This window comes from Salmo trutta, chromosome 37 (assembly GCF_901001165.1).
Source record: "Salmo trutta chromosome 37, fSalTru1.1, whole genome shotgun sequence".
In the NCBI taxonomy this organism is placed as follows: Eukaryota; Metazoa; Chordata; class Actinopteri; order Salmoniformes; family Salmonidae; genus Salmo; species Salmo trutta.
Window position 1 is genome coordinate 9,729,129 of NC_042993.1, and position 23,521 is coordinate 9,752,649.

Consider the following 23,521-nt stretch of genomic DNA (forward strand, 5'->3'; position numbering starts at 1 on the left):
CGTCACCTCGTTTTAGGGTTTTAGCTAACGTATTTCAAAATTGTCAGTCACGGGTCAATAATGTACGGATATTAGAAGCATGTCTATCTAATACATTTAATAACAACCAGGTAAACATATGAATTACCTGTTGCACAACGTTCGGCGCAGATGTAGGTAACAGGTTCGCCGTAGACCTGCGCCGAACGTTGTCCATGTTCATTGATTGGGTTAAGACGAACCGTCACTCCAAAACTAGCGGACCAATGGAGACTCATTGTCTACGCCTCCCTCTAAAACCCGCCCTTCACGGAAAGTAATGCCAAAACTCGCAAACGAAAAGACTGGCAGTGAAATCAAAGAAACGGACATCGAAAGCAAATATACAGTAGCGTAACCAAAAGGTAGTACATGCAGGCAAGAGCGTTGGCAAAATGTTCAATAGGATTGGTTGCTGGGAAAGTTTAACCAAAAACGATTTTTGCATTCGTTTTCAAATATTATTTTTGTAATCATTTGTCATAGAGTTTTGCTCTCGCTTTACAATTATTTGCTTACAAGTTTTGGGGTTTTGCTTTTGATGTCTTATTTTTGTTTACAATTCTATACATTTTGCTTTCAATTGTTTGGTTTTTGATTTCACCAGTCCTCGAAAGTATAATGTTTACATTCTCAACTTTATTTTTCATGTTCACGATTTATTTTATTTTGAATTCAAAACATATGGCGTGAAATTGACCCCATACAGTTGCACATTTGAATGCATTGAACCGAAATGGGTCTTCCCCATTTAACCCAACCCCTCTGAATCAGAGAGGTGCGAGGGACTGCCTTAATCGACATCCACGTCATCGACACCCGGCCCTTACGAAAAAAGATTGCAGTCAGAGTGCAGTATACTGCAAATACTGCGTCCAAAATAACAGATTTTTTTTACTTCAGAAATGTTGCAGTGTAATTGCAGTTAGAGTGCTGTATAACTACAGTTCAACTGCAGTACACTGCAGTTATTCTGCATCCAAAATACCACAGTGAACTGCAGTTACTGCACTTTAAAAACGGCAATAATTTTTTGTAAATGGGGAGCAGTTGTTGGGGGTTAATTGCCTTTCTCAAGGGCCCGCCACAAGGAGTTGCTAGAGCGCGATGAGCCAAGTAAAGCCCCCCCGGCCAAACCCTCTTCCAACCCGGATGACACTGGGGCAATTGTGCGCCACTCTATGGGATTCCCGATCGAACCCGGGTCTGTAGTGATCCCTCAAGCCCCTGGATACTGCTTGTGTCAATCCTAACCATCTCAGGTCTATGATCACAGGAGGACACAATAGGCATATTCTTCATAACATCCTTATGGGCCTTGGCCACTCCAGAGCCATGTATTTAGAATATCTAAATACATGGCTCTGGGCCACACTATAACCTTAAAGGCAGCATATACTAAAACAATCTGCTATACACTAATTGTTAACACTCACACTTTGTGTCCATCTCACCAGATTACACAGCTTCTCTCAGTTGCACCTTACTGGTGGCATAATTTCAGCTTCTGAGGGACAACTACGACACTGTCCTCACAGCCAAGAACCAGCTCTGGAGCCAAAATTATGCTTTGACTTCAACTCAAGCTGAGCTACAGAAAATGAACAGCTATGTGGCTGTGGTTAAGGACCAACTGGAGAGAGACTACATGTAACTTGTCACGTCCAAGTACCAGTCAGAGAGGCAACACAGAGACCTTGCTGCAAAGAGAGTATGAAGGCCTACTGACATCCAACAACCAATTGCAAAAAAACGATATAGACCTGACGGCATCTAAAAACCAACAACAGAGAGAGATAAAAGATCTCACATTAACCAGGGAATGGTCACAGAGACAACACCTGAACATCAGTGCAGCTTAATGCCTCGATCCCACCGACGCGTCATTGCATTTTGGTACACCAGAAGTACATTCATTTCCAATGGAATGCTGCATTTGCCTTCCAGCATTGCAGAGGCAGTTGCAGTGCGTTCTGTGTGGTACATACGTTGGATTTATCCAATACATGCATCAAACTGTATGCCTAGACGGCTCGACAGAAATGGTAGAAGGTTAATGTTGAACTTTTGTTGCAAACATATCCAGATGATGCTGCATACCATTTTGCACAAAGATGCTGTTGGTGTGAATGTGTCAAAGTGTTATGACCAGTTGAGGTGAGAGCATGTGAGGGTCGCAGATACTAAAAACCAACTTCAGTTAGATCTCATAAGTCTCTCTGAAACTGAGGCGATTTTGAAGAGACTTTGTTGTCACGGTGAGGGATAGGGATTCCCTTCAGAAGATGCCTATAGAGCTGGTCAACTTCCTGCCTGTGGACCGACACTGTCCACTCAGAGACCAGATCACCCAAGGTCAGCAGTGTCTTGATTTATCTGTCCTTCTTCTATATCTATGCACTATATACTGTGTGTTTGTGCAATGTGCATGAATATGTTCTTATGTGTGTATGTGTGTTTCTGTATGTTTGTGCACGTGTGTGTGCAATGTGCATGAATGTGTTCTTATGTGTGTGTGTCTGTGAGTGTTTGTGTACATCATCGCCTCACACACCTTGTCTTAAGGGCTGGAAGATTTTATCCTCCAGGTGTTACTTCTTCTCCACTGAGAGGAGGAGCTGGAGCAGTGGTCGGGTCGACTGTGTTCAACAGGGCGGAGATCTGGTGGTCATTGACAGTCCAGAGGAACAGGTGAGCGACATTGTATTGGAGATGCACCATAGATCTAACCCACCTCTGCGCAAGGTGGTTGGGCCCCAAGACAATCTTTACTCTGGTAGTAATACGGGATATAATACGCATAGATTATGGGCATTGGATGTATAGAAAATCAGTGTATCTCTGTGGACTCCCCCAGTTAGAAAGACTGCTGTGAGTGTGAGGGGAGACAGTGTGTGCCTCCACCCTCAGAGAGACCAACCCTTCTCGGAGCTGGAGAGAAGAGACCTGCAGCATCATGTCCGGATGGATCTGTGAGAGCCTAGCGCTCATACGGTCAGAATTTTTATTTTAGAATTTTTTATTTCACCTTTATTTAACCTGGTAGGCCAGTTGAGAACAAGTTCTCATTTACAACGGCGACCTGGCCAAGTTAAAGCAAAGCAGTGCGACACAAACAACACAGTTACAAATAAACAAACATACAGTCAATAACACAATAGAACAAATCTATATACAGTGTGTGCAAATGAGGTAAGATTAGGGAGGTAAGGCAATAAATAGGCGGTTGTGGCAAAGTAATGTCTATTTAGCAATTAAACACAGGAGTGATAGATGTGCAGAAGATTAATGTGCAAGTAGAGATACTGGTGTGCAAAGGAGCAACAAAGAAAAAAATAACAATATGGGGATGAGGTAGTTGGATGGGCTATTTACAGATGGGCTATCTACAGGTACAATGATCTGTGAGCTGCTCTGACAGCTGATGCTTAAAGTTAGTGAAGGAGATATGAGTCTCCAGCTTTAGTGATTTTTGCAATTTGTTCCAGTCATTGGCAGCAGAGAACTGGAAGGAAAGGCAGCCAAAGGAGGAATAGGCTTTGGGGGTGGCCAGTGAGATATACCTGCTGGAGCGCGTGCTACAGGTGGGTGCTGCTATGGTGACCAGTGAGCTGAGATAAAGCGGGGCTTTACCTAGCAAAGACTTATAGATGACCTGGAGCCAGTGGGTTTGGCCACGAATATGAAGCGAGGGCCAGCCAACGAGAGCATCCAGGTCGCAGTGGTGGGTAGTATATGGGGCTTTGGTGACAAAACGGATGGCACTGTGATAGACTGCATCCAATTTGCTGAGTAGAGTTTTGGAGGCCATGTTATAAATGACATCGCCGAAGTCAAGGATCGGTAGGATAGTCAGTTTTACAAGGGTATGTTTGGCAGCATGAGTGAAGGATGCTTTGTTTGCGAAATAGGAAGCCGATTCTAGATTTAATTTTGGATTAGAGATGCTTAATGTGAGTCTGGAAGGAGAGTTTAGTCTAACCAGACACCTAGGTATTTGTAATTGTCCACATATTCTAAGTCAGAACCGTCCAGAGTAGTGATGCTGGACGGGCGGGCAGGCGCGGGCAGCGATCGGTTGAAGAGCATGCATTTAGTTTTACTTGCATTTAAGAGCAGTTGGAGGCCACGGAAGGAGAGTTGTATGGCATTGAAGCTCATCTGGAGGTTAGTTAACACAGTGTGCAAAGAAGGGCCAGAAGTATACAGAATGGTGTCGTCTGCGTAGAGGTGGATCAGAGAATCACCAGCAGCAAGAGCGACATCATTGATGTATACAGAGAAAAGAGTCGCCCCGAGAATTGAACCCTGTGGCACCCCCATAGAGACTGCCAGAGGTCCGGACAACAGGCCCTCCGATTTGACACACTGAACTCTATCAGAGAAGTAGTTGGTGAACCAGGCGAGACAGTCATTTCAGAAACCAAGGCTGCTGAGTCTGCCGATAAGAATGTGGTGATTGACAGAGTCGAAAGCCTTGGCCAGGTCGATGAAATACTGCACAGTATTGTCTTTTATCGACGGCGGTTATGATATCGTTTAGGACCTTGAGCGTGGCTGAGGTGCACCCATGACCAGCTCGGAAACCAGATTGCATAGCTGAGAAGGTACGGTGGGATTCGAAATGGTCGGTGATCTGTTTGTTAACTTGGCTTTCGAAGACCTTAGAAAGGCAGGGTAGGATATATATAGGTCTGTAACCGTTTGGGTCTAGAGTATCTCCCCCTTTGAAGAGGGGGATGACCGTGGCAAATTTTGCCATATAGACACACAGAACACATTTATATGTAGCCTTAAAATCTTCCAATAAAATAAAACATTAATTCACGATGGGGCGTGATTTCTTGTGGCAATAGCATAGCGGTGATAGTACAAGGTGAAAACAACAGGATATTTATTAGATATTCCGGGAAAAATTATCTGATAGGTCACTATACTGTCATGAATCAGCAATACTGCCTCATTCACATTGTTCGTGTATAAAATGAGTAGGTCTGACTACAACATCTTCGTCTCTTCGCTACCTACCCACTGTTGCCCTCCTCATCATGGCGATAGATCACTGCCAACACGTCTTAAAAAAGTAAGTGGTTGGGCCGTGATTGGTTACTGCCTGTTGTTGTTCTCCTGCCAACTCTGCGTGCGAGACGAGGCGTATTCATTAGTGGATTCAGTTGCAACACGTTTTGCAACGAAAATGAGTTTCTATTGGACACATTTAGGCAGGTCCCTCCCCGCTTCGTTCCTGTTCCATTTTTTCTGTTTGCTTCCGTTTGGTTCCTAGAGTAAACGGTTTCCGTTTTGCAACAGACAAAACGTTTTAGAACCGAATCTGACTAATGAATACACCCCAGCTGTGTTGACAACATTAACCATCTTCGAACAACGAAGGCGAGTTTCACAAAATAACACATTATTTAGCTTGTTGCAACGATTAAAAATATTATATTGACAATGAATTACCGCCTTTAGTCTTTACATGTATTTGAACGTCTTGATTCAGCTTCATGGTTATTGTCAGCTGTTGTTGTTGCTAGCTAGCGATAATTTCGTAGCTAACGCTAGCTATCTAGCTACCCAAATGGTTCCTCCAGCTGCAACTAATTATGTTGATGTTTCCATCTAGCTTGCTATCAAATCGAGACAAATGTAGCTATGTATGAGGAACCATCTCTATTTTGGACCGTTTTCAAGGGTTGTCAATCTAAATTTAAAGTGCAGATTTCTTCTTCCAGTGGAACGTCTGTTACATAACGTAATTTGTTGCACTTTCAACACAGTTTGTACTTGCAAGGTATGGTGGCTCAGCGAGATCTCGAGCTCTGTAACGTTGCCACAACGAAAACGAAGTAGCTTTGTATTTCACACTTCCACATCGTTTATAATTAGACAGTTGCTTGCATTTTAAAGCCTGTAACTGTCCATGCCAATATCGTATGGTCCATTCGCGCTGTGGCTACTATCTGGCTTGTTATTTCATAACCTGATAAACCTAGCCAGTCCTCCTGTTGTTTAGTTTGACATTTTGAGTCGTTACTTCATTGCTACTCACATTGTCTAATTAACTTTATTCTTATCACATAGAAACGTCTGGCCAAGGTGCATTGGGAAAGGATAGCCAACTAGCTTGTTAACAATGGCAACCATGCGTCGACCAAGGTACTCTCTCCGAGACTCTCTGTACTGGGATGAGACTGAGTGCCTGACGTACTATGGGATGCTCTCTCTACACGAGATGTTTGAAGTTGTCGGTTCTCAACTGACCGAGACAGACGTTGAGGTGCTGTCATTCCTCTTGGATGAGACCTATCCGGCTGGAGGGCACCCCTTGGACCCAGCTGGCTGGACCAGCGAGCCCGGTGAGGAGGACCCTGAGGCCAGTAAAGGAGTCTCCCCCAGCCCAGTGCTCCTGGAGGCCTGGCGGCGGTTACAGCCCAAGGGTCCTGCCTTGGCCTGCCCTACCGCTGCCCGCCACAAGCCCAAGAGTGGGCTAGAACTGTTGCTGGAGCTGGAGAGACGTGGGTACCTCAGTGAGGGTAACCTGGAGCCCCTGTTGCAGCTGCTGCGAGTCCTGACGCGACATGACCTCCTGCCTTTGGTGTCCCGCAAGAAAAGGAGGACAGGTAAGGGACTGTAACAGAGTGCTGTTCATAACTGGAAGCCAACACGCAGTAATAGAGATAATGTTGTCATAATCACCTGTAGGCCTACTTCTCCCAGCTGTGTGTTATCTGCCTGTCTGTCTGCACTCTGCTGTGTCAGTGTCTGACTTTAATCTACCTCTCAGTATCACCAGAACGTTTCAGAGTGGACTACGGGACAGAGGACAGAAGACAGGTTTGCACATCTGGACTGACTGACCCCTGTGCACAGACAGAATCACATGACGAACACGCCACACAGCAATGGAGGGGGGGTAAGCTACACTCCGGCACAATCTGTGCATGCCTGAACTTGTCTCTAAGAAATGTCAGTAACTGTTTCTGAAATTGTCTGGATTTGCACCAGTTAAGCATTGCTGATTGGCTGGTTTTTGTGTCTGTCCAATAGGTGTTGACTCTGCCAGGCCAACGCCCGCCCCCCTACGGAAGAAGAGGGGTAAAGGCCGCCGCTGGACCAGCAAGCCCACCGCCCACAGGAGAAGAGTGGGCATCCCCGAAACGCCTCCCCCACCTATACCTGAGAAAGTGACCTGCGGTAAGACCAGCCTCCATGGCTTTCTCTTTTTCTCTAGTTTCCCTTCCATCTCTCTTTCTCTATTTTCTTTCCATCTCTCTCTTTAACCCACTTGCTCATTCACCACACTCTCTCTGGGTTCCTCTCTTGCCATTATACATGTGTCTGAGTCTCTCTCTCTGGCTTACATCCATTTTCTATCTCACTTCTAATGAGAAGCTGTAAGCACCATCACCCCAACAGCCCTTAATAACAGTGATGATACAAAAAATCTCTGCCATATCAGAATGTCCCAGTCACCACCTTGTCTCACCAGTAAGTTTGAACTTAAAATGTCCATATCAAGCAACCTTGAATCCATGTCAGCCAGTGCCGTGTTCATGTCCTCACATAAGATAACGACTTCAGTTTGCTCCCTCTGCTCAGCTTATACCCTGACCATAAGCTGACTGTCCCACCCTTGCTGGTTTGAGAATGGTTTGCATGGGCCTTCTGGGAGATCAATACTACCCTGCAGGCATGTTGGACTGAGTGGGCTGTGCTGTAACAATACTGTGAGAGCAGAGCATGTGTGAATGAGTGACCGCTCATCAGTAAATACAACCCATACTACCTGGCTGTGTTTGACCTGGCTTAACCCCTCAACCTGGTCATCATATGCTCTCTGTGGTGGTAAAACTGTCTCACACTCAAACATTATCCCCAGGGTTTCAGACAGCGTTTTACACACTCCCGGGGTCTTTGATTGTGTGCTCCCTGCCACATTAACATCCTCACAATGGAGGGATTCTGTAGACGTCCACACAAGGATAGTCTGCTTGCACGGCCAAGCAGAAAACAACAACCTGAAACTGAATGAAATGAAATCTATCTGGTCTGTTGTTTTGTGATGACCGTAGCACAGAGGGGAATTGGGTTGGCTCGCCTACAACTCCCATCTATCAAATATACTAGTCCTATGTCAGCGATTATCTTCACCATTACCCTCTCAAACTAAATAAGCATCCAGCCTTAATACTTGCCTTTTACCTATCCTGGCCATTCAGATAATGTGGAGGAAACAATGGAAGGAAGCCTCTTTAGGCTATTGAGATGCACTCTGAGAGGAATTCACATACCCAATGCACAGCTGTGTGAGTCAGCATTTCTGTCTGAGCTCCACATAGCACAGCTGTGTGAGTCAGCGTTTCTGTCTGAGCTCCACACAGCACAGCACAGCAGTGCGAGTCAGCGTTTCTGTCTGAGCTCCACACAGCACAGCAGTGCGAGTCAGCGTTTCTGTCTGAGCTCCACACAGCACAGCAGTGCGAGTCAGCGTTTCTGTCTGAGCTCCACACAGCACAGCTGTGCGAGTCAGCGTTTCTGTCTGAGCTCCACACAGCACAGCAGTGCGAGTCAGCGTTTCTGTCTGAGCTCCACACAGCACAGCTGTGCGAGTCAGCGTTTCTGTCTGAGCTCCACACAGCACAGCTGTGCGAGTCAGCGTTTCTGTCTGAGCTCCACACAGCACAGCAGTGCGAGTCAGCGTTTCTGTCTGAGCTCCGCACAGCACTGCGAGTCAGCGTTTCTGTCTGAGCTCCACACAGCACAGCAGTGCGAGTCAGCGTTTCTGTCTGAGCTCCACACAGCACAGCAGTGCGAGTCAGCGTTTCTGTCTGAGCTCCACACAGCACAGCAGTGCGAGTCAGCGTTTCTGTCTGAGCTCCACACAGCAGGCTTAGTGTAGTAGTAGGACATGGCATTTCAATGTGGCATTCAACCTTAAACTCACAAGCGTGTTATGTTTCAATGGGACATTTCGGCGTCAACCCACAAGCTCGTTAAACGGAACAATTTAGTCTGTTCTGTGCAGACCAACATAATGTTAAGCTGCCAATACTTGTGGGAAAAATGTATGATTTATACCTACATACCATAGCTGCCACACATGGTTGGAATGCTGCCTCGTAATAACTAGCCTGTGGTCCAGACTGAGGCCCAGGGGAAGGACAGTTAGGTGGTTTACGGTCTTCTACACTCGGTCTTTCACTTTATACGTCCACTATACGCTTGTCAGCCGAGCTTGTCTTTCTTCTTCATATAGCATAACTACTAGCCTGGTCCCAGATCTGCTTGTGGGATCATGCCACTCCTTGTCACTCATTTGGCATGACAAGGAGTGGAATGATATCTCAAACCGACTGGTACCCAGGCTACATAACTACTGCTTGTGCTATCCCTTTCTCCATTTCCCTTCTCTCACTTTTCATCTCCCCCGACATATCTCCCTCTCTTACCCAGTTTTTTTCAGCTCCTGTTCTTAAGAACCCTGCCTGGTAGGTCTCCTGTCTCTTATGTTGGTAGTAATGTCTTGTCTTCTCCTATCCCTAACAAAGTTTAGAGAAAGTCCCGCTGAATTTCTGAATGTGTACTGAACATATAAGTTTAATTGATAGCCTCACACTTGCTGACATCTTCCCAGACCAGGGCCCGGTTTCTCAAAAGCATCTTAAAGCTAAGTTTGTTAGAACCTTCGTAGGAGCATTATTACATCTCAGAGCTGTTTCCCAAAACCATCGTTATTAACGTCACACTTGTAATCTAACGCCTGTCTCAGAACACTCATAGAACAGCTAAGTGGTTCGTTAGATGCTTTTCCCCTCCCGCGTCACTTTATACACAGAAGAGCTCTGCTAAACATGGTTAATCCGCCGGTTTATCCGCTGATAACTTCCAAACAAAGTTGACTACAAACACAAAGTTGACAATGTCTTTGCAATTTATACAAACAAGCAGCGTATACAAATTTTGGTGAAATTAAAACCTGAGATGTCTACATTAAAATATATATATATATATCTCATGCCTAATGTGTGCAATGATGTGCCAAATCTTGATTATCAAATGTTTTATGTAACTAGGCAAGTCAGTTAAGAACAAATTCTTATTTACAATGACGGCCTTGTTCAGGGGCAGAACGACAGATTTTTACCTTGTCATTTGTCATCTAGGGGATTCGATCCAGCAACCTTAGTTACTGGCCCAACACTCGAACCACTAGGCTACCTGCCGCCCCTAATGTTAAGGTAAGATTTGAATGGAGAAAGCTGATCTGAGAGCAGCGTTGCCTTTCTTTCAATACTATCAGTATCGACACAAGCCTCAACGACGCACTTGGCGAACGTTCTCTCTGCGCGGTGTTTTTGGAACCACATGTTACATCTTTGGCCGTTATAGGAAATATGCATCGTTAAAACACTCGTAAGCCTAAGTTCAATCGGGAAACTGGGCCCAGGTCAATAGGCCCTTAGCTCTTCCAGTTCTGTTGCTGTACCTAGTCTACCTGACAGCCAACTAACCCCTCGTACTGTGGCTATCCCAGACACAGCCACTCCCACAGCCTGACACTTACTGATGAGTGATACTGCTTATTTATCAACATGATCTGATTTTAACAACTTTTTGCAATCCATGAAGTCTCTTCTTCAGGGAGACAAATATGTTTATGATTTTACACTGGCTTCGTAGTGCTCAAACATAACACTGCAACCCTTTCAAATGTGCCATTTTGTCCCCATCGATCAGAACAGCCTTCTGTAAATCAGCTGCACTAAGTGCCCTGTGATCAAACCCAAAACAATCTACTGAAGGATACCTGCCCCTTGCCCTCTGCAGTAGCCTAGCCCTCACAGTCCCAGCCATGTACCATACACAGTGTTGTTGCTTTGCCTCTGAACATGCTGCTGTCTTGACTCCGCATTTGATCCCCACCAGGTTGACTCAGGATTGTGACTCAGATCGAGTAACCTAGAGAGCGGACCTAGAGAGCGGAGAGAAAGGCTGGACAAAAAAAAAAAGTCTGGTCTGGCCTTTCACTCTGTCCGTATGATCTGCAGTGTGTGCTCACCTCAGTCGCTCGCTCTCTCGTCAGTCTGGCCCGATGCCCAAGGTAAAGAGGCTCTCCCCCTCAGAACGAGGGGGGGCTGCCACTATGCTCTGTGTTCAATGCCTGTGTATTATTCTAGCTATCCTGTTCCTCCTTACCCCATTCAGAAAAAACAGTATGCTCTCCACAAAGTGTTCTGGAATGTTCCATGATTTGTCTATTACTCTAAAGAGGGATGTTGGCCTCAGTGTTTCACAGAACTGACCAAAGAGTCCTTGGAAATATGCGTAGAATATTCCAGAAGTTTCTTAATCACCGTAATGCGACCTTGAACCAGACCCCTCTTCTGAATACCATGCTCTGATTCTCCAAATGACTCAAAGCTCAAACTGACCTGAAAAAAAATGTTCTTGAAGAGGTAGTTCACTTCAAAGCCAAAGTTTGACAGATGTTTTCCTCAAAAGTGATAACTGAGTGCATATTCCACACTGTCTAGTCTAGTGTATATCCCACTACATGCAGAATGAAAACATCTGATTAACTTTAGTTTTGGGGTGAACTACTCTTCTAAAGCAGCCATCAAAATGGAGCCTTTTAACTGAGTCCCAATGGTTCTTGTGGCATCAACTTCAGTAGATACCTCTGGTCAGTGATCACAAATACCTTTCTCAGAATTCAAACAACCCAACTGATTCTGGTTTACTAAAACAAAAAGAGACTAAACCCATTCTGGAATCTCAATTAAAAAATGTCAAACTGGTCTCAGAGATCCATTGATCTCAGTCCTCTTGTCAGTGTGAACTCGAATTATATCCTTATATGAACATAAAATGGCCGCCGACAGCTTCTCTGGAACCTTTGCTCGAGCAGTTCTGAGGAAAATGACCCAACAGTGTTGTGTTAAGGGCTGTGTAACCGCATGCTGTATCTCATCTCTGACCCCTGAATGAGCTCCCAGTGTGGGGAGCAGAGATAGATGGGGCAGTTCAGTCCAATGCTGCCTCACAGCATTCAGACCAAACCCATTATTACCTCTATCTTACCAGTCAGTTTGTTTTCACATAATCAGTTCCTTTTCTCAGTTCAAGCATTTCAGTTACAGTATTTCAGTTATTTGTGGTTACAATTTCTTATACCAAACTGTAACCTACGATTAGAAGCGACGTAAAACTGTCCACCAAAACGGTAATGTTAAACAGTGGACTTGGAGGCTTCAAAAACAATTCAAACTCCAAATGATTGCCTTTGAACCAGTGTTAAGCTTGCCTGCTTGATCTTGAGAAACAACCAAATTGACAGATATCCAATCCAACTGTGCTTGTCTCTTTCTCTCTCTTTCTCTTCTTTCTCTATGTTCGCAGTTCAAAACAGACCGACTCGTGTGTCAGGAAAAAACATCCTCTCACACACACTGAGAGGGAGAGAACGAACACTAAACGCTCAAACCACACAAACCAAAAAAAGAAAGAGAGCTTTGGTCAAAGGGGAATAGAGAGAGGTCTATCTACCTGTCTCTCTCTACCCCGACCTCTCTCTCTCCCTACCTCTCTTGGTCTGTCGTTCAGCAGAAAAACGGATCAATAAAGAGTTGAAGCTCTTCGCACCAAGTGACTCCTCGTAAATGGGTACTTTTCTGTGGGGTGAATGGAGAATCTAACCAACTCCTTGTTTTTAAAGGGAGAAAATGAAAGTTGTGCCTCCTAATGTTCTGTCTAAATGGATCTATCTGTCTCTGATGAAGCGTAAAGTACTCTGTAACCTTAACAAAATCACTGTTCTCATTGTTTTTAAGGGCCTTCCTTTCCTGGTGCTCTCAGCAAGTCCATTTTTCACAAGTAGGTAGGAAGGAGCAGTCATTTAGAAGTATGGGGACATTGTGTAGTAGGTGTTGATGTCACAGTCCCCACACAGTATGTGATCCATGTCGCTAGACTTGTACATTGATTGCAAAAGTGCACAATTGTTACAGTTTTACTCAGTTTATTATTTATCTGACATGTTTTACCATATCGACAATTGACAGGGGTATTATGCAGTCCTGGTAACTTTCAGATGTTATTAGTTTGAAGCTGACTTTCAGTGTCAGTTTCCTCTCAGAGCAGTACTGTGCCTTGTCAGCTGCACATCCTGTTTTAGCTGATTTGACACCTTGCTGGCAGGGAGAGATAAATGTATCCCCTAGAGCAGGGTTTCCCAAACTGGGTCCTGGGGCCCCCCCCTGGGTGCACATTTAGGTTTCTGCCCTAGCACTACACAGCTGATTCTATTAATCAACTAATCATCCAGTTTTGATTATTTGTATCAGCTGTATAGTGCTTGGTCAAAAACCAAAATGTGCACCCCTTAGGGTCCCCTGGATCGAGTTTGGAAACACTGCCTTAGGGACAAGCCATGTATTTTCTGATGCGAAATGCCCCCAAATTGACAATGTATTTCCTGAAATGGTCCATGATTTTACATGCAGAAACATCTCCCCAGAGTAACAATGTGGAGATGTTGGTGAGACATTGGAGTAGTGATGAGGGAAGGCAATCCTTCAACTATTTTTCACAGCATGTCAGATTATGGGGCTGTGTGCATTTAGTCTTATTTTCGGGACTGTATGCGTCTTACTGTTCTCTATCATTGACAAATGTCCTACGAGCTGCTGTATCAATAGAGACAGAAATGTTCCTTGTACCATAACTTTGCCTCCTGGAAGAAAAAAATAATAATTCCAAACACCTTCTGTATCCAATTTCTTTGTGTGCAAACTAACAGTTGAACTTCATGAAATATGATCATGATTATCATATTTGGCCTGATGGGATATAAGACATATTTTAGTGATCTACAAATCTACTTGCAGTTGATCTTAAGATACACTGTGTTTTACATCAGAGCATGTTTTCAATGTTGGCAGTAAATGTAAGAGATCTGTCTAACCTCCCTGATGGTCCAAGTAGTACGTGTTTGTATCGCCTCATTAGAACCTTATAAAGAAAAGAAAGAAGGAACCAGTGTTTGGTTTTCTCTCTTACAAATGTTAAGAAATTCATAATCAATTCAACATTTGCATTTCTAATGTTGGCTTTTTCCAAAGCTGCCCCCTCCAGAGGCTGTCCCCCATGGCCCTGAACAATAATGTGGATGGAGACAAAGAACTCAAATGAATCACATATTCTAAGGCACAGTCATGTCCCTGGTTCATTTGGTACAACATTCCAGTTTAAATTGTCTGGTTCTATTTCTTGTGTCCTCGTTAGAGGAAGCAACTATTTGTCAGTTTCTCCTTTACCCAACCCTGTCTCAGTGTCTTCAGAGACCAAGGTATGGGTAGGTACCCAGTTCTCCTTTACCCAACCCTGTCTCAGTGTCTTCAGAGACCAAGGTATGGGTAGGTACCCAGTTCTCCTTTACCCAACCCTGTCTCAGTGTCTTCAGAGACCAAGGTATGGGTAGGTACCCAGTTCTCCTTTACCCAACCCTGTCTCAGTGTCTTCAGAGACCACGGTATGGGTAGGTACCCAGTTCTCCTTTACCCAACCCTGTCTGTGTCTTCAGAGACCAAGGTATGGGTAGGTACCCAGTTCTCCTTTACCCAAACCTGTCTCAGTGTCTTCAGAGACCACGGTATGGGTAGGTACCCAGTTCTCCTTTACCCAACCCTGTCTCAGTGTCTTCAGAGACCAAGGTATGGGTAGGTACCCAGTTCTCCTTTACCCAACCCTGTCTCAGTGTCTTCAGAGACCAAGGTATGGGTAGGTACCCAGTTCTCCTTTACCCAGCCCTGTCTCAGTGTCTTCAGAGACCAAGGTATGGGTAGGTACCCAGTTCTCCTTTACCCAACCCTGTCTCAGTGTCTTCAGAGACCAAGGTATGGGTAGGTACCCAGTTCCCTGTGTATGGTACTACACATAGCTTTCACTCTTATTCACATCCACAGGTGTTTTGAGATCGAAGACTGGTCAAATTTTCAATGTGAGTTTTTGGACCTCTGGTCCCCCATCCTTTCCTTTCTGTCCTTTCCGTTCCATATTCCTTCTCTCTCACACTTTTTAAATCCAGTTCTACTCTTTATCGTTCCTCCATTTTCTGTTACATGAAGTTTGGGAGGGCAAGATGGGTGGGGTAAATCCAGATACACAGTTTGACAAACTATCCTCCATGTTGGCAACAAACATTCTTTCACAAGAATATTCTAATTTGAATAATTGTTGTCTTGGAACGTTTGTTGCTAACATGTATCTATTTACATCTCTGGTGGGGTAGTGTGGGACTTGGAAGGATTGGATTTTTTGTTGCAGCAAAGTCGGAAGGCCGCTGGTTCTGCTGGGCGCTTGGTGAATAATGGCAGTAGAGGAGGATGAGACAGAGATCTGCTTGCCTTTGCTCAGTACAGTATGTATCTCCTGACCCATCTCACTGTGCTGTTGCTGCATGACCGCTAATTCTCCTGTTGCTGAATCAGAACAAAAACATGTCACTGAAAGGTTGCTATCCATCCCAAGGGCTGTTTACAGTGTTAGAGTGACCTAACAAAATCCTACAACCCTGACAACAAGTAGCATTTTGTCTATGCCTGTTTTGTGCCACCTATAACTCATTATTACTGTAAGTACAGTGTAACAAGCTTTGTAATTACTCAGAGAAATGGATTACATAGTTATAGCTCTAGCTTTCAGTGTGTAGATTACAGTGCCTGGCTGAAATCTCCTGGGTGAATAATGATGGGGGGTGGACTATTAGAACTGCACAGTGTGGTGTGGTAGTGGGCTTCCCTGATGAATATGCTTGTTATCCGTCCTCTGATTTTACTCTAGTACTACAACAACAGCTCTTGGTAGTGGGCGTTGTGAAAAATAGATCTGGTTAGTCATACAGTAAATCCTCAGTGATGCTCTTCTTGACCCGACCAGGTCATTTTTGTTCCCACTGTCAGGTTAGTGATGGTAGACGGCCTGGTTGGTATTACATTCACCTCTGTGCTCCACAGCTGTCTTCAGTTCTGCCTTGCCTCACCTGTATCCCTCTTAAAGACAGACTTTTGTTATCAACTGCAGTTAATGACACAGCAGTGTCCAACACCAAATCAAACTTTATTTGTCACATGTACCAAATACAACAAGTGTAGACTTTACCGTGAAATGCTTACTTACAAAACCGTAACCAACAGTGCAGTTCAAGAAGAGTTAAGAAAATATAATACCAGTAAGTATTTCTATGTGGTATCCTACACTAATCACTAGTTTAATGTCAGATACAGTCCTGTTGAATGTAGTATGCTCCCCTTAAATATTCTTTACTTTGGTACTTGTCTATCAACCCTCCCATAGCCTGTTCTTGACAATTTTTCGGATAATATTCTGTGATTACGGCTTTATTTGAAACGTTTTCTTATCATTTTCTTTTGTGTTTTTGTCCCTCTATCTCTCTCTTCCCTTTGTTCTGACTCAATGATCCCACCCTCCTTCTCCTATTTGATTTTCACTCTCACGTGTACATATATCTCATCCCGCTCAATCTCCTGCTTCTACCATTTCCCTCTGTCCCTTTTTGATTGTTTCACCTCTCCTGTCCCTCCTCTTCTCTCCTCCCCTACACCTTCCCCTCCACCACTCTCCCTCCCTCTTTTACCCGTTCCTCTTCTTTCTCTCGCTCTCCCTCCCCTTTCCTCCCTCCATCTCCTCTCCTCACCCTCCCCCCTCCCTGCAGACATTCGTCTGCGTGTGCGAGCAGAATACTGGGAGCATGAGTCGGCTCTGCGCGGCGGCGTCTCCTCGGACAAGCAGCAGCCCCCGGAGCGGCAGTTTGAGCTGTTCAGTCGTGCCACCTCCGTGCTGCGCGCCCGCGACCTGGGCTCCATCATATGCGACATCAAGTTCTCTGAGCTGGACAACCTGGAGGCCTTCTGGGGGGACTATCTGAGTGGAGCGCTGCTAGAGGCCCTGAAGGGGGTGTTCATCACAGACTCTCTGCGGAGGGCGGCGGGGAGAGAGGGGGTTCGGCTGCTGATCAGTGTGGACCAGGATGACTACGAGGAGGGTCGCAGACTGCTGCTGGACGCACAGGAACAACAGGCCGGCTGCTGGGGACAAGACAGGTGAGCATCACTGCTCTCTCCATTCTGGTTCTGTTATACTGTGTTAGTAAGCTGGTTTCTTAAAGTACTTATCTGTTGTGTGGTATGTACTGGGGCCATGCTGACCGCTACAGGGGGTGGGGGTCATAGATGTGGACTTGACTGGTGGTCATGAATTGGAATGGCTATGTAATGCAACCAATAACCACTAGATGGCAAACTTTGCCCACAGGCATCAGAGCCATATACACTTCCTGGTCTCACTAGTCTCACGTTGTCATACTTCCTAGACCCAACCTGAGAAAGCTGGTTATGGACGTTCGGCTCTGACAGACAGACAGGCAGCTGTGCGAGGTTGTGTTAATCATTTTTGGCTCACGACAGTTCACACAACAGTTCTAGAATCCTCAGAGACAATGAATAATAGTTGTAATTCTAACCACCGTCCTCCACTATGTTCCCTCTGCAGGTCATGAGCCCAAGGATAGAGGAATGAAAAGGAGAATAAAATATGAAGAGGAACATTTTTATTTTTTCTTTCCTTTTTAAGTCTGTCATGCTGAGAACAGAGGATACAGCCACTCCTAGGTCAGGGGAATAGTCCCCAGGGAAAACAGCCAAACTTGAAGTGAAGGCAAACTGGACTAAAAGACTTGACACACTGTTCTATTTGGAATTGATAACACAAGTTGCACTGAGCCTAGATACCCTCGGGGCACTGAGGAAGAGACTGCCTCTGAGAGACACACACACACACACAGAGAGAGAGAAACTAAACTTCCGCTGTAACACACACAAACTACCACTGTATCAAACATATATGCTCTGTAAAATCATCCATACGATAAACCATCAGCACTTCCTGTGAGACTCATTGAAGCCAAGAGACATTTCTTGCTAACAGTGACAGCCCAGATACCAGCTAGACTGTGCGCTAATGTTGAACATCTCTGGTTATGTTTGAGGAGCGTGTGAGATGCCCTGCAAGGCGAACATCACCCGCCTCAATATTAGTTGTCGTTTCCATTGAAATGTATGATTTTGAAAAGATGAGCGAGACTGCAGCTCTCAGACACCGAGGGAGAGATGATGGGGAAATGACTAAAGCATGAGATTATGTTTAGACCTTTTGGGAGAGAATTTGAAATAGATGGCGAAGGGAAGACTACCTGAGGACAGTGTAGTGGACAAATCGCTGGTCCTTCGAGAATTCATCCACACACACACACCATGATCACAAGCCACTGGTAGTCCCATCACTGTGTGTCATGCTAACCCAGGGCCTGATAGCTGTGGTCAGTGGCCATCTCATCTCAGATGCCAGGAGATGATAGGAGTGATTACCTCTCAACCTCAGCCAACCATGGAGAACTCATCACATCCCCACAAGTTGTTGAACAGCAGCTGGGATAACACGACTAGGCTGTGCTCACCCCGGCTTCCAGCAAGGCAAGGCCACTGCCTTTCCCATTGGAACTGAAGCACAGGACAGTGCTTCAGTCAATAAAACTGATGAGGAGGAGATCAAAATCAGAAGGATACATCCTAGTTCCACTCAGCCCTGCCTTGTAGGCCCCACTAGAGTGGCTCACAGAGCGCTGTCTGTCTCTAGTCTAGTCACCCTGGTGGAACTAATGCCTGAACTCCTCTGAGTGTGATCAATAACCCACTCTGTCTCGCCACCACCACCATGGGAGGAGAAGGAGGAAGGGGAAAGAGAGGAGAGGAAGGGGAAAGAGAGGAGAGGAAGGGGAAAGAGAGGAGAGGAAGTAGAAGGGGAAAGAGAGGAGAGGAAGGGGAAGGGGAAAGAGAGGAGAGGTAGTAGAAGGGGAAAGAGAGGAGAGGTAGTAGAAGGGGAAAGAGAGGAGAGGTAGTAGAAGGGGAAAGAGAGGAGGGGAGGAAGGGGAAAGAGAGGAGAGGTAGGAGAAGGGGAAAGAGAGGAGAGGTAGGAGAAGGGGAAAGAGAGGAGAGGAAGGGGAAAGAGAGGAGAGGAAGGGGAAAGAGAGGAGAGGAAGGGGAAAGAGAGGAGGGGAGGAAGGGGAAAGAGAGGAGGGGAAGGGAAAGAGAGGAGGGGAGGAAGGGGAAAGAGAGGAGAGGAAGGGGAAAGAGAGGAGGAGAGGAAGGGGAAAGAGAGGAGAGGAAGGGGAAAGAGAGGAGAGGAAGGGGAAAGAGAGGAGGGGAAGGGGAAAGAGAGGAGGGGAGGAAGGGGAAAGAGAGGAGAGGAAGGGGAAAGAGAGGAGGAGAGGAAGGGGAAAGAGAGGAGGGGAGGAAGGGGAAAGAGAGGAGGGGAGGAAGGGGAAAGAGAGGAGGGGAGGAAGGGGAAAGAGAGGAGGGGAGGAAGGGGAAAAGAGAGGAGGAGAGGAAGGGGAAAGAGAGGAGAGGAAGGGGAAAGAGAGGAGAGGAAGGGGAAAGAGAGGAGAGGAAGGGGAAAGAGAGGAGGGGAAGGGGAAAGAGAGGAGGGGAGGAAGGGGAAAGAGAGGAGAGGAAGGGGAAAGAGAGGAGAGGAAGGAGAGGAAGGGGGAAAGAGAGGAGAGGAAGGGGAAAGAGAGGAGAGGAAGGGGAAAGAGAGGAGGGGAAGGGGAAAGAGAGGAGAGGAAGGGGAAAGAGAGGAGAGGAAGGGGAAAGAGAGGAGGGGAAGGGGAAAGAGAGGAGGGGAGGAAGGGGAAAGAGAGGAGAGGAAGGGGAAAGAGAGGAGAGGAAGGAGAGGAAGGGGAAAGAGAGGAGAGGAAGGGGAAAGAGAGGAGAGGAAGGGGAAAGAGAGGAGGGGAAGGGGAAAGAGAGGAGGGGAAGGGGAAAGAGGAGAGGAAGGGGAAAGAGAGGAGGGGAGGAAGGGGAAAGAGAGGAGGGGAGGAAGGGGAAAGAGAGGAGGGGAGGAAGGGGAAAGAGAGGAGGGGAGGAAGGGGAAAGAGAGGAGGAGAGGAAGGGGAAAGAGAGGAGAGGAAGGGGAAAGAGAGGAGAGGAAGGGGAAAGAGAGGAGAGGAAGGGGAAAGAGAGGAGGGGAAGGGGAAAGAGAGGAGGGGAGGAAGGGGAAAGAGAGGAGAGGAAGGGGAAAGAGAGGAGAGGAAGGAGAGGAAGGGGAAAGAGAGGAGAGGAAGGGGAAAGAGAGGAGAGGAAGGGGAAAGAGAGGAGGGGAAGGGGAAAGAGAGGAGGGGAAGGGGAAAGAGAGGAGGGGAAGGGGAAGGGGAAAGAGAGGAGGGGAAGGGGAAAGAGGAGAGGAAGGGGAAAGAGAGGAGGGGAGGAAGGGGAAAGAGAGGAGAGGAAGGGGAAAGAGAGGAGAGGTAGTAGAAGGGGAAAGAGAGGAGAGGAAGGGGAAAGAGAGGAGAGGTAGGAGAAGGGGAAAGAGAGGAGAGGAAGGGGAAAGAGAGGAGAGGTAGGAGAAGGGGAAAGAGGAGAAGTAGGAGCAGGGGAAAGAGGAGAAGTAGGAGCAGGGGAAAGAGGAGAGGTAGTAGAAGGGGAAAGAGAGGAGAGGTAGTAGAAGGGGAAAGAGAGGAGAGGAAGGAGAAGGGGAAAGAGAGGAGAGGTAGTAGAAGGGGAAAGAGAGGAGAGGTAGTAGAAGGGGAAAGAGAGGAGAGGTAGGAGAAGGGGAAAGAGAGGAGAGGTAGGAGAAGGGGAAAGAGAGGAGAGGTAGGAGAAGGGGAAAGAGAGGAGAGGTAGGAGAAGGGGAAAGAGAGGAGGGGAGGAGAAAGAGAGGAGAGGAAGGGGAAAGAGAGGAGAGGAAGGGGAAAGAGAGGAGAGGAGGAAGGGGAAAGAGAGGAGAGGAAGGGGAAAGAGAGGAGGGGAGGAAGGGGAAAGAGAGGAGGGGAGGAAGGGGAAAGAGAGGAGGAGAGGAAGGGGAAAGAGAGGAGAGGAAGGGGAAAGAGAGGAGAGGAAGGGGAAAGAGAGGAGAGGAAGGGGAAAGAGAGGAGGGGAAGGGGAAAGAGAGGAGGGGAAGGGGAAGGGGAAAGAGAGGAGGGGAAGGGGAAAGAGGAGAGGAAGGGGAAAGAGAGGAGGGGAGGAAGGGGAAAGAGAGGAGAGGAAGGGGAAAGAGAGGAGGGGAGGAAGGGGAAAGAGAGGAGAGGAAGGGGAAAGAGAGGAGAGGTAGGAGAAGGGGAAAGAGAGGAGAGGAAGGGGAAAGAGAGGAGAGGAAGGGGAAAGAGAGGAGAGGTAGGAGAAGGGGAAAGAGGAGAAGTAGGAGCAGGGGAAAGAGGAGAGGTAGTAGAAGGGGAAAGAGAGGAGAGGTAGTAGAAGGGGAAAGAGAGGAGAGGAAGGAGAAGGGGAAAGAGAGGAGAGGTAGTAGAAGGGGAAAGAGAGGAGAGGTAGTAGAAGGGGAAAGAGAGGAGAGGTAGGAGAAGGGGAAAGAGGAGAAGTAGGAGCAGGGGAAAGAGGAGAGGTAGTAGAAGGGGAAAGAGAGGAGAGGTAGTAGAAGGGGAAAGAGAGGAGAGGTAGTAGAAGGGGAAAGAGAGGAGAGGTAGTAGAAGGGGAAAGAGAGGAGAGGTAGTAGAAGGGGAAAGAGAGGAGAGGTAGGAGAAGGGGAAAGAGAGGAGAGGTAGGAGAAGGGGAAAGAGAGGAGAGGTAGGAGAAGGGGAAAGAGAGGAGGGGAGGAGAAAGAGAGGAGAGGAAGGGGAAAGAGAGGAGAGGAAGGGGAAAGAGAGGAGAGGAGGAAGGGGAAAGAGAGGAGGGGAGGAAGGGAAAGAGAGGAGGGGAGGAAGGGGAAAGAGAGGAGGGGAGGAAGGGGAAAGAGAGGAGGAGAGGAAGGGGAAAGAGAGGAGAGGAAGGGGAAAGAGAGGAGGAGAGGAAGGGGAAAGAGAGGAGGGGAGGAAGGGGAAAGAGAGGAGGGGAGGAAGGGGAAAGAGAGGAGAGGAAGGGGAAAGAGAGGAGGAGAGGAAGGGGAAAGAGAGGAGAGGAAGGGGAAAGAGAGGAAGGGGAAAGAGAGGAGAGGTAGGAGCAGGGGCCCTGTGTCTGGTTCACACAGCCCTGCGTCTGGTTCACACAGCCCTGTGTCTGGTTCACACAGCCCTGTATCTGGTTCACACAGCCCTATGTCTGGTTCACACAGCCCTGTGTCTGGTTCACACAGCCTTGTGTCTGGTTCACACAGCCTTGTCTGGTTCACACGGCCTTGTGTCTGGTTCACACGGCCCTGTATCTGGTTCACACAGCCCTGTGTCTGGTTCACACAGCCCTGTGTCTGGTTCACACAGCCCTGTGTCTGGTTCACACAGCCTTGTGTCTGGTTCACACAGCCTTGTCTGGTTCACACGGCCTTGTGTCTGGTTCACACGGCCTTGTGTCTGGTTCACACGGCCTTGTGTCTGGTTCACACGGCCTTGTGTCTGGTTCACACGGCCCTGTGTTCACACGGCCCTGTGTTCACACGGCCCTGTGTGTCTGGTTCACACGGCCCTGTGTGTCTGGTTCACACGGCCCTGTGTGTCTGGTTCACACGGCCCTGTGTGTCTGGTTCACACGGCCCTGTGTGTCTGGTTCACACGGCCCTGTGTGTCTGGTTCACACGGCCCGGTGTGTCTGGTTCACACGGCCCGGTGTGTCTGGTTCACACGGCCCTGTGTGTCTGGTTCACACGGCCCTGTGTGTCTGGTTCACACGGCCCTGTGTGTCTGGTTCACACGGCCCTGTGTGTCTGGTTCACACGGCCCTGTGTGTCTGGTTCACACGGCCCTGTGTGTCTGGTTCACACGGCCCTGTGTGTCTGGTCACACGGCCCTGTGTGTCTGTCACACGGCCCTGTGTGTCTGGTTCACACGGCCCTGTGTGTCACACGGCCCCTGTGTGTCTACACGGCCCTGTGTGTCTACACGGCCCTGTGTGTCTACACGGCCCTGTGTGTCTGGTTCACACGGCCCTGTGTGTCTGGTTCACACGGCCCTGTGTGTCTACACGGCCCTGTGTGTCTGGTTCACACGGCCCTGTGTGTCTACACGGCCCTGTGTGTCTGGTTCACACGGCCCTGTGTGTCTGGTTCACACGGCCCTGTGTGTCTACACGGCCCTGTGTGTCTACACGGCCCTGTGTGTCTACACGGCCCTGTGTGTCTACACGGCCCTGTGTGTCTGGTTCACACGGCCCTGTGTGTCTGGTTCACACGGCCCTGTGTGTCTGGTTCACACGGCTTCAACACAGCCCTATGGGACCAGGGATGGAGGACTAAGGAGGCACTCAGGAAAACCTTAGTGTTTTGCTTTTTCTGTGTTTTGGTAATGGATTCGTTAGTATAGCTTTGTATTGTTCATAAGAGAAAATAACAAAAATACTGTGTGTTCTAGTTCATTAACTTAGGGTGAACTTTTGTTTGAGTAGCTGGATATTTTTATTTAGGCACTGCAAAGGTGCTGTATATTAGTTTAATATATCAGTGGAAAGTTGGAATTATTTCAAATAAAAATAAATGATTTATCAAAGGT

At 47.2% G+C, this 23,521-nt stretch overlaps 2 protein-coding genes across 6 annotated transcripts; both read left to right on the forward strand.

Annotated features, from left to right (window-relative positions):
* The first annotated feature begins 306 nt into the window (after positions 1–306).
* Positions 307–18,257, forward strand: LOC115177493 (DNA-binding death effector domain-containing protein 2-like). 5 transcript variants are annotated; one of them, XM_029738312.1, is made up of 10 exons: positions 307–383; positions 1,476–2,373; positions 2,584–2,709; positions 2,876–3,012; positions 6,103–6,641; positions 6,806–6,934; positions 7,069–7,215; positions 16,754–17,141; positions 17,411–17,474; positions 17,590–18,257. In XM_029738312.1, the coding sequence occupies exons 5-9, from the start codon at positions 6,155–6,157 to the stop codon at positions 17,448–17,450; spliced, it is 1,191 nt and encodes a 396-aa protein (XP_029594172.1). In that variant the 5' UTR covers positions 307–383; positions 1,476–2,373; positions 2,584–2,709; positions 2,876–3,012; positions 6,103–6,154; the 3' UTR covers positions 17,451–17,474; positions 17,590–18,257. The 5 variants fall into 5 exon arrangements, with proteins under 5 accessions (XP_029594172.1, XP_029594171.1, XP_029594170.1 ...); XM_029738311.1 differs by having other exon boundaries at positions 2,607–2,709; XM_029738310.1 differs by lacking the exons at positions 307–383; positions 1,476–2,373; positions 2,584–2,709; positions 2,876–3,012 and adding an exon at positions 5,141–5,409.
* On the forward strand, positions 18,077–23,521 carry LOC115176462 (uncharacterized). The gene is made up of 3 exons (XM_029736501.1): positions 18,077–18,091; positions 22,042–22,801; positions 23,068–23,521. The coding sequence occupies exons 1-3, from the start codon at positions 18,077–18,079 to the stop codon at positions 23,289–23,291; spliced, it is 999 nt and encodes a 332-aa protein (XP_029592361.1). The 3' UTR covers positions 23,292–23,521.